Source organism: Nematostella vectensis, chromosome 11 (genome assembly GCF_932526225.1).
Source record: "Nematostella vectensis chromosome 11, jaNemVect1.1, whole genome shotgun sequence".
NCBI classification, from domain to species: Eukaryota; Metazoa; Cnidaria; class Anthozoa; order Actiniaria; family Edwardsiidae; genus Nematostella; species Nematostella vectensis.
Window position 1 is genome coordinate 8,333,245 of NC_064044.1, and position 14,630 is coordinate 8,347,874.

General features: G+C 41.4%; 1 protein-coding gene and 1 long non-coding RNA gene across 2 annotated transcripts; both read left to right on the plus strand.

Moving 5' to 3' along the window:
• The first annotated feature begins 95 nt into the window (after nucleotides 1-95).
• Nucleotides 96-1,801, plus strand: LOC125573901. The gene is made up of 3 exons (XR_007314255.1): nucleotides 96-280; nucleotides 392-428; nucleotides 1,684-1,801. It is a non-coding gene; the product is annotated as an uncharacterized LOC125573901 (long non-coding RNA).
• A 7,192-nt stretch (nucleotides 1,802-8,993) lies between these two features.
• On the plus strand, nucleotides 8,994-13,802 carry LOC5518369 (chromatin accessibility complex protein 1). The gene is made up of 4 exons (XM_032363059.2): nucleotides 8,994-9,153; nucleotides 11,661-11,739; nucleotides 12,539-12,580; nucleotides 13,146-13,802. Exons 1-4 carry the CDS (start codon nucleotides 9,016-9,018, stop codon nucleotides 13,247-13,249), a joined length of 363 nt encoding a protein of 120 aa, XP_032218950.2. The 5' UTR covers nucleotides 8,994-9,015; the 3' UTR covers nucleotides 13,250-13,802.
• The last annotated feature ends 828 nt before the right edge of the window (nucleotides 13,803-14,630 follow it).

Below are 14,630 nucleotides of genomic sequence, written 5' to 3' on the forward strand. Positions count from 1 at the left end.
TGACCAATCAAAGAGCGCGATTTCAGTGTCGTTGCTTTGTATAAATTATTGTAATGTTTCCTAACGGATATGCTTTGCTTGCAATTCTTGTCCTTTCTTTATTCCATCACATAGTAATGATGCTTAACTGTCTTTCTCAAATCTATAGCCCGATCTTGGGAGCTGCTCCCCAACTACAAGCAAGTGTACCCAGAGCTCCACCCCCGGAACCTGCTTAAGATCTTCATCGAGCCACGACTGATGATGCCAAGAAATCAATCACCTTCAGTCTTCGGATTAGGTGCGCTAAACAAAACGATTTCTTATTCATACAACAAACAAACGATGCCACGAAAAAAAAAACGTTTTGACACGTATTCACATTTGCGCTTATTACTCTTCTCTCTTTCAGGGAAGCCGCCTTGCCAGATTTACAAAGTGCACCAGATGTAAGAGGAGACTGGTGCTTGTACCTCTATTGGGTCGACTACGGTGGCCCACAAGGGCACGGCAAAAAATTTTTCTCCACGGCAAAACTTTATTACCTCACGGCAGAATTTTATTATCTCACGGCAAAAGTTTATTATCTCACGGCAAAACTTATTTCTTCACGGTCAAATTTTTTCTTCACGGCAATTTTTTTTCTTCACGGCAAAAATTTTTCTTTACGGCAAAGTTTTTTCTTCACGGCAAAATTTTTTCTCCACGGAAAAATCTTTTCTTCACGGCAAAATATTCTCTTCACGGTGGAGGTTGGATAAGTGGAAAATGAGGATGGACTAGGACTCGAGGATTCCGAACCACGGGGATCTTTTTTTCGTATTTTAAAACTCCACAGCCTTATTACCGGAGCGTTGATTCATGGATTTTATCAAAAATTTGTCCTATCAGTGAGCAGTAGCTGTTGCGCGATGTATATAGTATTTCTAGAAATGAACATCCAAAACAAATATTACCAGATACCAGAAATATTACCAAATATTATGTCCAGTTTATAACATAGTGATTGATGTTAAAAACTTGATAACAGTTGAATAACAATGTAATTGGGTGTTTTTCTTTGCAAAGGCGCAGCACATTTTATTGATGGCATTATTGTTTATACCTTGTTCAATAATTTTCTAAAGCTAAGTTCAAACGCCGTATTATCCATGAGCCGTATTCAATGCAAATGCATGCAAATAAATAGAGTAACAAAAAAGATCCCCGCGAGTCGGAATCCTCGAGTCCTAATCCAGATTCCCGGGCCGATCCTCATTTTCCACTAATCCAACCCCCGCCGTGAAGAAAATATTTTGCCGTGAAGAAAAAATTTTTCCGTGGAGAAAAAAAATTGCCGTGAAGAGAAATTTTTGCAGGCAAGAAATAAGTTTTGCTGTGAAGAAAAAAAAAACTGCCATGAAGAAAAAATTTTTCCGTAAGATAATAAAGTTTTGCCGTGAGGTAATAAAGTTTTGCCCTGAGATAATAAAGTTTTGCCGCGAAGAAATAAAGTTTTTTTGCAGTGAAGAAATAAAGTTTTGCCGTGAAATAATAAAGTTTTGCCGTGAGATAATAAAGTTTTGCCGTGAAGAAAAAAATTTGCCGTGCCCTTGTGGGCCACCGTAGTCGACAGACTCTATGAGAGTGATGCTCTCGTAACCACCGAGGTGAACCTCCAGCCGTCCTCGACTGTAAAATCGATGGTGATTTTATCCTCTACAGGACTCAAGGAGCTCCGCCCTTTTGATCTGCGTTCATCATGGGACACACAAAGCCTCGAGAGCCTAGCAGCTTGTGCATCGCATCAGGGACGTCAAGTCACACTCCGTCCCTCACTCGCCGAGTCTTTGACTACGCTGATGAGACTCCTCAGTTTAGAGCTTGAGCAAATGGAACCTCTGTCATCATATCAGCTAAGCAACCTGTGTTGGTTACCATAAAGGGTAGACACGCAACTATTCGACGTCACGTCAAGGTTCATCTGATGGATTACTGCGCAATAGAACCAGACCGCGTGTCAGCGTTTCAATTTTCCGTCAGTCATGGCTGACAGAAGATAGAAGCGCTGACATGTGGTCTGATGTCACATGATGAGCATGAGTGGATGGTGGCAGAGATATCTGAGCACCTTACAGCTAAAAAAACTGGAGTGTTTCCACTCTAACTAGACCTTGAGGGATTTGGCATGGGTTTCATGGATACATCAGTCTGTTCTGTATCAGAGACTGGATATAGTAGCGGGAAGGAAGAAGCTCAGGACGAGGAGACGAAACAAGACCAAGCTTGCATCATATCAACCGAAAAAATGTTCTTGGCGGTGTGACAGGTGGTAATCGAATTACCTTCGGGTCTTACAAAGGCCCATTTTCCTGGCATTCGTGGAACACGGAAAACTCATCTAATCGACTACTGGGCAGCCGTGCCAGAGCACATGGCAGAGCTTCCATCGTCTGTCATCCAGCCGTCACAGGATGAGCCATCAGTGAGTGGTGGAAAAGAGATCGCATTGCCTCGATGCAACTGAAGCAACAAATCTTGCAGGAGTTGACACATGTTTACCGAGTACTCCAGTCCCTGATTCAGTCATCTTTGCTGGAAGAGGAACATCTCAAGGTGAAGATATAGATCTCAAGCAACACGAACGTTGTTTAGAAGAGCCTCAAGGCCCAATGACAGAGATGTTACCCAAAGGTAACACAGACATTGTTACTACTCTGGTTACAGACTTTGCAGGAAGTTTAACGATTACACCAGTCCCTGATCCAGTGTCTGAGTCTAAGTCAGCTTCGCTGGGAGAGGAAAGTCAAGGCGAAGACACTGAGCTAAAGCAGCATGAATGTTGTGTAGAAGAGCCTCACTGCTAAATGTCAGAGACGTCAACCGAAGGTAGAACTGACGGTGTTACTACTCTTGAAACGGACGGGCCCTGAACTAGTTGCCTGAGTCGATATCAGAGTTACATAAAGGCTGTGGAATCCTGTCTAACAAGTATCTCAAAAAGGGACGAAGAGTCGTCTGGAGATTGGAGGCGAAGATGATCGGGTATCAAAGAATGACAACCATGCCAACCTAGCAACTGATGCAGGTGTTGTGCATACACCAAATAAAGGCGTTGATCGGAAGCTTCCCTCGGATCGCACACCTCCGATGTCTACTAAAGATGGGGACACTAGCAAAGAAAACCAGCAGCACCTTCATAAATGCGCTCATAGCACAGACGAAGAAGGCGTAGCGCAAAAAACAAATATTGCCGTGGAGAAAAAAAATTGCCGTGAAGAAAACATTTTGCCGGGAAGAAATAAGAAGGTAATAAGGGTAGACACGCAACCACTCGACGTCACGTCAAGGTTCATCTGATGGATTACTGCGTAATAGAACCAGACCGCATGTCAGCGTTTCAATTTTCCGTCAGTCATGGCTGACAGAAGATAGAAGCGCTGACATGTGGTCTGATGTCACATGATGAGCATGAGTGGATGGTGGCAGAGATATCTGAGCACCTTACAGCTAACAAACTGGAGTGTTTCCACTCTTACTAGACCTTGAGGGATTTGGCATGGGTTTCATGGATACATCAGTCTGTTCTGTATCAGAGACTGGATTTAGTAGCGGGAAGGAAGAAGCTCAGGACGAGGAGACGAAACAAGACCAAGCTTGCATCATATCAACCGAAGTAATGTTCTAGGAGGTGTGACAGGTGGTAATCGAATTACCTTCGGGTCTTACAAAGGCCCATTTTCCTGGCATTCGTGGAACACGGAAAACTCATCAAATCGACTACTGTGCAGCCGTGCCAGAGCACATGGCAGAGCTTCCATCGTCTGTCATCCAGCCGTCACAGGATGAGCCATCAGTGGGTGGTGGAAAAGAGATCGCATTGCCTCGATGCAACTCTGGCAACAAATCTTGCAGGAGTTGACACATGTTTACCGAGTACTCCAGTCCCTGATTCAGTTATCTTCGCTGGAAGAGGAACATCTCAAGGTGAAGATATTGATCTCAAGCAACAGGAACGTTGCTTAGAAGAGCCCCAAGGCCCAATGACAGAGATGTTACCCAAAGGTAACACAGACGTTGTTCCTACTCTGGTTACAAACTTTGCAGGAGGTTTAACGGTTACACCAGTCCCTGATCCAGTGTCTCAGTCTAAGTCAGCTTCGCTGGGAGAGGAAAGTCAAGGCGAAAACACTGAGCTAAAGCAGCATGAATGTTGTGTAGAGGAGCCTCACTGCTAAATGTCAGAGACGTCAACCGAAAATAGAACTGACGGTGTTACTACTCTTGAAACGGACGGGCCCTGAACTAGTTGCCTGAGTCGATATCAGAGTTACATAAAGGCTGTGGAATCCTGTCTAACAAGTATCTCAAAAAGGGACGAAGAGTCGTCTTGAGCTTGGAGGCGAAGATAATCGGGTATCAAAGAATGACAACCATGCCAACCTAGCAACTGATGCAGGTGTTGTGCATACACCAAATAAAGGCGTTGATCGGAAGCTTCCCTCGGATCGCACACCTCCGATGTCTACTAAAGATGGGGACACTAGCAAAGAAAACCAGCGGCACCTTCATAAATGCGCTCAAGCACAGACGAAGAAGGCGTAGCGCAAAAAACAAATATTGCCGTGGAGGAAAAGAATTGCCGTGAAGAAAAACTTTTGCCGGGAAGAAATAAGTTTTGCTGTGAAGAAAAAAAAATTGCCGTGAAAAAAAAAATTTCCGTAAGATAATAAAGTTTTGCCGTGAGGTAATAAAGTTTTGCCCTGAGATAATAAAGTTTTGCCGCGAAGAAATAAAGTTTTTTTGCAGTGAAGAAATAAATTTTTGCCGTGAAATAATAAAGTTTTCCGTGAGATAATAAAGTTTTGCCGTGAAGAAAAAAATTTGCCGTGCCCTTGTGGGCCACCGTAGTCGACAGACTCTATGAGAGTGATGCTCTCGTAACCACCGAGGTAAACCTCCAGCCGTCCTCGACTGTAAAATCGATGGTGATTTTATCCTCTACAGGACTCAAGGAGCTCCGCCCTTTCGATCTGCGTGCATCATGGGACACACAAAGCCTCGAGAGCCTAGCAGCTTGTGCATCGCGTCAGGGGCGTCAGGTCACACTCCATCCCTCACTCGCCGAGTCTCTGACTACGCTGATGAGACTCCTCAGTTTAAAGCTTGAGCAAATGGAACCTCTGTCATCATATCAGCTAAATAACATGTGTTGGTTACCATAAAGGGTAGACACGCAACCATTCGACGTCACGTCAAGGTTCATCTGATGGATTACTGCGCAATAGAACCAGACCGCGTGTCAGCGTTTCCATTTTCCGTCAGTCATGGCTGACAGAAGATAGAAGGGCTGACATGTGGTCTGTTGTCACATGATGAGCATGACTGGATGGTGGCAGAGATATCTGAACATCTTACAGCTAACAAACTGGAGAGTTTACACTCTAACTAGACCTTGAGGGATTTGGCATGGGTTTCATGGATACATCAGTCTGTTCTGTATCAGAGACTGGATTTAGTAGCGGGAAGGAAGAAGCTCAGGACGAGGAGACTAAACAAGACCAAGCTTGCATCATATCAACCGAAGAAATGTTCTTGGCGGTGTGACAGGTGGTAATCGAATTACCTTCGGGTCTTACAAAGGCCCATTTTCCTGGCATTCGTGGAACACGGAAAACTCATCTAATCCACTACTGTGCAGCCGTGCCAGAGCACATGGCAGAGCTTCCATCGTCTGTCATCCAGCCGTCACAGGATGAGCCATCAGTGAGTGGTGGAAAAGAGATCGCATTGCCTCGATGCAACTCTGGCAACAAATCTTGCAGGAGTTGACACATGTTTACCGAGTACTCCAGTCCCTGATTCAGTCATCTTTGCTGGAAGAGGAACATCTCAAGGTGAAGATATAGATCTCAAGCAACACGAACGTTGTTTAGAAGAGCCTCAAGGCCCAATGACAGAGATGTTACCCAAAGGTAACACAGACATTGTTACTACTCTGGTTACAGACTTTGCAGGAAGTTTAACGATTACACCAGTCCCTGATCCAGTGTCTGAGTCTAAGTCAGCTTCGCTGGGAGAGGAAAGTCAAGGCGAAGACACTGAGCTAAAGCAGCATGAATGTTGTGTAGAAGAGCCTCACTGCTAAATGTCAGAGACGTCAACCGAAGGTAGAACTGACGGTGTTACTACTCTTGAAACGGACGGGCCCTGAACTAGTTGCCTGAGTCGATATCAGAGTTACATAAAGGCTGTGGAATCCTGTCTAACAAGTATCTCAAAAAAGGACGAAGAGTCGTCTGGAGATTGGAGGCGAAGATGATCGGGTATCAAAGAATGACAACCATGCCAACCTAGCAACTGATGCAGGTGTTGTGCAAACACCAAATGAAGGCGTTGATCGGAAGCTTCCCTCGGATCGCACACCTCCGATGTCTACTAAAGATGGGGACACTAGCAAAGAAAACCAGCAGCACCTTCATAAATGCGCTCAAGCACAGACGAAGAAGGAGAAGCGCAAAAAACAAATACCGAAAACATATCAACGCAAATCATGAAAAGACACAAAAGAGTGTCAGAAAAAAAAACGAACCAGAATTATCGGTTATAGGAAAGGAATCCATCCTAACTTCAAGACGGAAGCGAAAGTCGAACAAGACGTCGTACCTCCTAAGCACTACCCGTGGCAGAGTCATCAGACGCAAAACCTGATGAAATCGGCCATCAGGCGGAAGAGAGCCACTCATCATAAGACAGCTTCTGAACTTGCCGCAAGTATTACCGATGAACAAGAAGGGGAGTAATAAGCTCAACGTGCAGACAAAGCAGAACAAGTCGGAACAACAAAACAAGACTGCAAACAAGATGGATTAGTTAAGTTATTTTAAGAGAAGGTAGTTTAATCATATCGTTCAACTCTAGGATCGACCAAAAAAGGTAAGCATCGAAACAATCATACAGATGAGTACTCCAGTAAGGGCCGCGCCTGTGGAGTAAATGGCACGCCTTCCACCACCAAGAGGAGTTCATACGCCACAGCATTTCCAAAAGGGAAACAGCACAGGGAAAGAAAACCACAGAGAATCATACCAGACGAATGGTATGGTTCAAGATGACGCAATATAAATTAATAGGTTAAGCAAGTGGAAATTTTTTCGCTTTCTCTTGTAGGATTCAAAATTGAATCACCCTACTGAACAATATATTAGTATAGACCTTGTTTTTTTTATAATGAAATGGCAACTTGAGTAGCGTGGATAGCAAAAGCTAAGGGAATGCTAAAAAGAAAAGGAAGAAATTTGGAGTGGAGGTTGTCTCTTTCGAGTGCTGTTCTATTATCCTGTATTCTAGGCTCGGTTTCCAGCCGTGGTGGTTCCCGTGGAGCAGCGCGACGTAACCACGGCTGGAAACCAAGCCTACCTTTATCCCTGTTTTTGTGGTTTTTACGCTACGCAGGTTAAATGGGTTGGGTGGAGAGGGGGCTAGGAAGACTCTTAATTGTTTAAAGACCATAAACTAATGTGTTTATGTTGGGCATTCGGAATTCGCGCCTTGCGCGTTCCCTAGAGGTTCTCTCATGCCTATATATTTAGCTAATTACATTCGTCTTTCACTTGACCTTACTAGTTTGCATAACGTGTCGTTTTTTCCGGGGTTGTTTTTTCCCCAGTCTTCTACTAGTTGATACATGAACATGTTTGTATATTTTACATTACATCTATACTTGTAATTTCGTCTCCAATAAACTGGTACGCGTCACTCCTCACACCTTGTGTGCTGTTTATGTAGAATATACAATAGAAACATTTTCTGTGCGAAGGATCGCAGAGACTAAGCACAGAATAGATGTTTTGTTTTTCTGTTTATAGCTTGAAGTCCCGTGCTGGGAAGAGCAGCTCGCGTTTTTCCCGTCAAGGCAAACATGCACCAAGGGGACGAAAGACTTATCATCCCAGTATTTCAGTGTTGTTATTCCATTGCTCTCTGCGCCATCCTCAGTGCGCATATCAAACATATTCCCCACGGATAGTGTCCTTCGTATGCATTGCCTTTAGAAGAGCTAAAGTTTTCCCGCTCCCTGATCTCCAGAAAAAATGGTGAAAAATGCTGATTCCTTTCAATTTGAGATTCGAGGCAAAAATGTTTCAAAAAAACTTTATCGCTTGGTCAAACCTTTATCACACAAGTCTTGAAAAGCCCTTGGACCCAGGCCTCCAAGAGATTGGCCGGGCGAGATTTAAGGTCACCCAAATATTGATATGTCCGGCAAAAGCCCGTTGCTCTAGACGCCTGAGGATATGGATGATATGATCCTCACTGGGGACAAAAACCTCATCGCCCTAAAACCGCTTTTCTCCACATTGATGAGATAGAGCTAGATATTTAACAAAGGGGTCGGCACTTTCACTTGAAGAGAAGTGATGTAATGTGTGGCGATATCATGAACGATAGCACAGACAAGAACAGCCAGCTACCAGTCATTGAGAGTAGTGTTGAAACCCTAAGCGACTATGATATGTTTATTGTAGGTACTTGTTATACACAATCGCCTTATTTAAGACATCAACCTGGTTGTTGTTTGACTCGCGACCAGAATGGATTTAGACATCCTAACGGGAAGGCCGTTCTTCTTGAGTTCAAGACTCTAAAAAGTGTTGCGTGTTACATCAGGCTCCAACGGATTCAGTGACGAGACGATTCCACGCCCGCTAGATGACCTGCAACCCTAAGAAATGTCATGAAATTGTCTTTTGTAAAAAGGGGTCGAAATTCGACCTAGCTCATGTAAGACTAGTGTGAACGAACTAAAATTACTAGGAATAACGCTCCAAACAAACTTCAAATTTTCCTCTCATATCAACAACAAATTGATGAAGCAAACACTTGTCTATACGTTATAGAGGGTTACGTTCTCTCTGCCGTCGCCCGTCGTAGTTGCTTAATTTGGACCTCCCCCCCCCCCCCCCCCCTTCATAACCCCGTTTGACGGACTTCCTGTGCTGTTGCTCAATGCATGTCCGCTGGCTCGAAGAGTAAGGGCTCAGACGAATATTCAAAATGGCGGACGAGCATGGAAGTCCGGAGAGCGGGAAACTTACCCAACTTCCTTTGTCAAAGATCAAAACCATCATGAAAAGCTCACCAGATCTAGCAAATATTAGCCAAGAGTCACTTTTCCTGATCGCCAGGTCTACGGTTAGTTGAAAGGTTTCGAGAAATAACCATCCATTCATCAAATATCCATTTGTGTTCCATACCGCCACATTTGGCGGCAAAATGCTAGACTTCTATTGTGCCCATTAAGCGCTAGATATAATTTGTCCAGGTGCCTTATTAAGCACTTATTACCAGGGTAGAGCCGTAGCCACGTTTCCCATAGTAATTAGGTTACCATTAAGAGCCAGTAACTAAAAATACTCTGACTACCAATTGCATCTAAAGGCAGATGAAAGTTGACTCCTGACCCTACTAATCGATAATTCCGATAATTAATTGTAATACATAGTAATCGATAAAATTCAATATCAATCAATCGGTAAATATTGGAAATCAATAGAAGTCCATAACATGAAACTGTGCGAGAATCGATTATGTCGAAAAATATTGAAATTATCGATTATTATCGATTATATTGATAAATAACGATTTCTTTCCATTCCGTCGAAATGTATCACCCCTCATGCCTAGTGCACACTAGTGACATAACAACATAACGACATGGGCGCACGCACTATGTTTAGCCCGACATCACGACATGGACATAATGACATAAAAGAAAAAACATGTTTTTTCTTTTAATAAAATAATAAAATCAGACAAGGTAAGGTAAACAAAGCCTTTCTTCAAAGGGCTAAATTTAACGATTTGCAAACCACATTCACCGTATACAAGATAACAACAACATTTATGTACTTCTTTATCAACCCATATAATTCTCGATAAGAGATTTCTGAACACTACTCAACCATTATATTAGCTGATTGGAAAGCATAAGTACAACCCTACAATTTATAAGTACGAAGTGCGTATAATACTATGTATTCAGCCCTGTTCATACGTAGTGCTTCTGCAGTGCTGAACCTAATGGTTTAAGTATTCAATTATATTGGCACATGAGAAGCTAGACCTATCATTCCCAGTTCACTCGGTAACGGTGATTGCAGACTCAATTTTCGAGAGGTCAGTTTTAAATATAAGAAATCAATAAAAACCAATAATGATCAATATGATTGAGTACTCTTGGGCTGTGTGTATCGATTATTATCGATTTCTAATATCAATCAATAATAATCAACTGATTAACATCGATTAATATTAATTCTATTAGTTTCCAATGATCGATTTTTATTGATTGGTAGGGCCGGGATGGGCTCTATGGTTCACAGTAGCAGGATTTGAGATTTTGATGCATGTTTTAGGTCATCAGTCATCTTTTATCATTAAGGTATAAATCAACACAAGGTTGAAAAGGTATGTTAAACGCCTCTTTGAACAGAGTAGTTGCGCTGACGTTTTGAGTGTTAGCCCTTCGTCGGAGCAAAAGAAACTTTCTTTTGCTCTGATGAAGGGCTAACGTTCGAAACCTCAATGCAACTACTCTGTTTCACACATCTCGGTTCACAGAGGCGTTCAACATATCTTTTCAACCTTGTGTTGATTTATACTTTGTCTACACCACGCCTACGCAGACCATCTAGTTTTTCAACAGCTTGCATGTAGTCTTTTTAGTTATACCATCTTTTATCATCAGCCTATAGTGAGATGGATTTTTACCAAATTTCATCACAGTTTTTAGTTTTTGATGGGTAATTGGTGTATACTCTTGTTTGAAGAACTTTCCCCTTTAGTTCTCTCAATAAAGTACCCAGCTATTGACAACGTTGAAGATTTGAAGCTTCATCTCATTTTTACTGCCTCTGCAAATCCCTAACCCTTGTCTCATTTGGGCCCATAAACCACTTGATGGCTTTTATGTTTCCACTGTCGCATCATAAAATATTTGACTGCACATAGCAAGGGAATTGATTGGTTACAGTGATACAGTGCACTAAATGAAAAATGGTGGCTGTTGAACAACAACGAATTGGGCTGTAAGGAAAAGATAAAACGTTAGCGTTTTGGAATTAGATGCGTACGTGCTGGATGTGAACCACAAAATTAACTTTAGTCAGCCTAATGATAATATAATCATGCCTCCCATATTTGGGGGGGGGGGGGGGAGTGGGGCTCACTTAAGCCAGGCCTGTATAAGGGGGGTACAGCACCCCCCTCCCCCCCCACACACACACACAATGGCAGAAAGTCTATTTCCACTTCGCAGTAAAAGTGCTATTTGTATACAAAACTATAAAGCATAAGGGAATTAAATAAAAAAAGGCATTCTAGATCACTCTGGTATGTCATGAATCTATCATTCAAACTTCTTTGTAATCTGATAATAAATGTCCTATGGTAATAATGCAATGGTATAAAAAAAATCCCTTTTTGTTCTTTCAGGGTTGGTCAGATTTTTTCATCAGAAACCCCTCCTTCCCAATCCCCCCCAATGGAAAAATTAGTTTCCCTTTTTTGCATATCACACCCCATCCCCCTCAAAGAAAAATCTTGGGCATGGGCCTGTAAGCCCTTATTCCCCTCCCTTAGGTGCAATCATCATATTGATCATGAACCAATCACACTCATAGTTTATTTTTTTTCTATAGGAGGTGTTTGTAAACTATTTAGCTGTGGCTGCTTTAAAGAAAGAAGAATCAAAGAAGCATTTGAGTTATAAAGCGTTAGGTAAGATTATTGCTTTCCATTTTTACATTTTGCAGTGTAAAATTTGTGCAATTTTGAAATTGGTGCCTGATTTTCATGTTTTTGCAAAACAAAACTCTCAGACTCACTCAGAAAATACAACTTGAATCTGCAAATAAAGCGGTTTGACTGATCCACTGCAAGGTTTTAAAGTTAAAGAGTTTATATGGGACTTTGTGATCTTAACAGGGCCAGTGCTTAGAAATTACATAGAATTTTGCAAATTTGCACAACTAAAACCTCAATTCAATAGGATATCTCATTTTGTGCAGGTTGTTTTCAATCAAAAGACTTTTTTCCTGTCAAAGCACCAAAAGTAAATTTGCATATTGCAATATTGAATTACCCCTTATCAGTAACATGTTAGATAAAATGAGATAACCTCTTAGGAGATTGACATGTGCTGATAAAAATAAGATGTTTATGTAACAATGAGGACACAGAAAGCAGGCCATGCTGAACAACTTTGACCAATAAGATTCTGCTTGAACACTGCAAACATTTTGAAAAAAAAGTTAGGGCTTCAGCTCAGTTCATTAATATCTCAGGGTATAGCATTTCTTGCCATTATCAAACTTTTTAGAACTTGCAAAAATAGTGCAAAATAAAATGATCCTTATTCTGATTCTACACTAATTCTGATTCTACACTGATTCTGATTCTACGCTGGTAATGATTCTACACTGAAAATATACTGTACTGTTTATGTTTATATTGTATCTAATAATAGTATAATCTATAACAATATCTCATTTATTTTCTTCATGTTTCATGTTTGTAGCTCAGCTAGTTGAAGACGAGGATGCCTTGCAGTTCCTGTCAGGTAAGGGCTTTTTTCTGCTGGTCTGCCCTGACCCAGTTTTAGTGTTTTGCAAAACATATTCTAATTCTGGTAAACCTCATTTTTTCTGATTTCTTAATCTATTTAAATATTTTTATACTGGTAAGCCTTCAGGTTACTGAAGTGCAAACAAACATATTGTGGCTGTTTAGCCCAATAATTTTATTGCAAGCTAAAAAAGTTTTTGGTTTTATTCATTTTATGTTCACTTTTGTTATATTCTTTGATTTGAAATGAAAAGGGTCATATGGTGCACCCTGTTTTTTTAGTAAAAACTGAATGAAAAGTCACTTTGTTTTGAGAAAATAAATGTCTGAGTCACGCAAGGTACTGTCCATGCGCCTTCGCCTGTTTGACTTTGCTGACGTGACATCCAATCAGTGTGAAGTATTATTAGATCTTGTGACCTACCAAGAACCACTGGGTCAGTTATAAGCTGCCTATCCTGCCATTATCCACCCCTTATTTTGAAACCATTGATCCGCCCCTGGCCCTCCTACCCTCTCCTAACAGCCTCTCCCATGACTACTTATGATATATTTTCCAGATATCATCCCACCAAAAATGCTTGTCAAAGATTACTTTGAAATGATGAAGAAGAAAGAAAGCCGTACGGAACAAGTAGAGATATCAGATTCTGACTCAGACTGACGTGGAAACCTTTTAAATTGGAGGTTACGAAGTACAACCCAGGTTACCATTTACCAGGACGCAGGACCATTAGCTGGTAAACAAGGATTTTGTCGGCAGTCTGAGAATAAGGCTGAGCTCGGTAGATACAGGGGTAAGAACAGCCAGGGGATTTGGACACTTACATTTTAGAAAACATACAGAGGGAGGTGCAAAGGGTGGGGTCACCCTCGCCATTGTAAAAAAGCTGGTAGTTTCTTATTGGAGAATCATACATAAATTATTATGCTTTTCCCATATTCCTCATTTTTCCATATTACAACTGCACCCCACCTACACCCAGCAAATCGTGAGAAGCCAGGATCGCCCATTCACATAGCCACATCAACAGAAGCCCTGAAGAAAAACTCATTTAGAATTTAGAGCAGGGATTGTATAGATTATACTATATAGGTAGCAGTCTTGAATATTCTACAAACATTGCAATGAAAACGACATGGGTTGGTTAGGCTTGTTAGCTTTCAATAACGAAACCAAAATGGTAGCATTTGGCTAATAAATTATCAAACTTTTATCATGGAAGTCTATTTAAAAATTTCCTTGCAAACAGATCATTATATTTTTATATATAAATAATTACAAAGAAGCAGCTGATCAACATTCTTCTTGACAATGTAATCTAAAGGTCTTTCTCGAAGAGATAGTACAAAAGGGCGATCCTTATGGGGCAAATTTCTGACAAAATATTTGTCAAAAACTCCTATTCATCATTCCCCCTCATTCCCCTCCCTAAATTCCATTACGCTGGCTTACATGCTTGTCTACTTCCTTCCCTGCTAGCCTCAGTTGACCTCTTTTTCAAAATGGCCTAGTTACACTTTGCAATTCTCTGTTTGGACTATGTACGGGTCCTGTATGGGTTCTTGTTTTTAATAATTCCGCTTAAAAGAAAAATGTTAGTAATGACCTAAAGATTTGTGCCTATGAGAAGAACCCCCCCCCCCCCCCCCCCCCCCCCCGCCTCCACACACACCTTTCGGAACGATTGTTTGAAAAAATTTTTTTTTGAGATGTGATCACGCTGTTTTCTATCCTATCGTTTCTTTCGTTCTTTTTTTTTTTTTCTATGAAGGCTTCTATTAAAAAGGCGTTTTTTTGTCAATTTTTTTTTCACAGGACCTAACCTAACAGACTATTTCAGTGAATGCTCTTTTCTTTAAAAAAATCTCTTCGATGCTTCAGGTTTGATGATGCGCTCCCATTTCGATTTCTTTGGGGGCTAAACATTTGATAAAGACACTTGAGAAGACAAACAGTTGGGACTTTGGACGCGTTTCGCTCAGTTTGTTTTGCTCCTTATGGCGATTTACCCATAGTGCAATGCATCACGCGGTTCATATAA

What these genes read in the sequence shown, in the direction of transcription:
- LOC5518369 (XM_032363059.2), top strand. Translation starts at nt 9,016, where the DNA reads ATGGCGGACGAGCATGGAAGTCCGGAGAGCGGGAAACTTACCCAACTT. An exon ending in TTTGAGTTATAAAGCGTTAG is followed by an intron (nt 11,740 to 12,538) that starts GTAAGATTATTG and finishes TCATGTTTGTAG; the next exon opens with CTCAGCTAGTTGAAGACGAG. An exon ending in TGCCTTGCAGTTCCTGTCAG is followed by an intron (nt 12,581 to 13,145) that starts GTAAGGGCTTTT and finishes TATATTTTCCAG; the next exon opens with ATATCATCCCACCAAAAATG.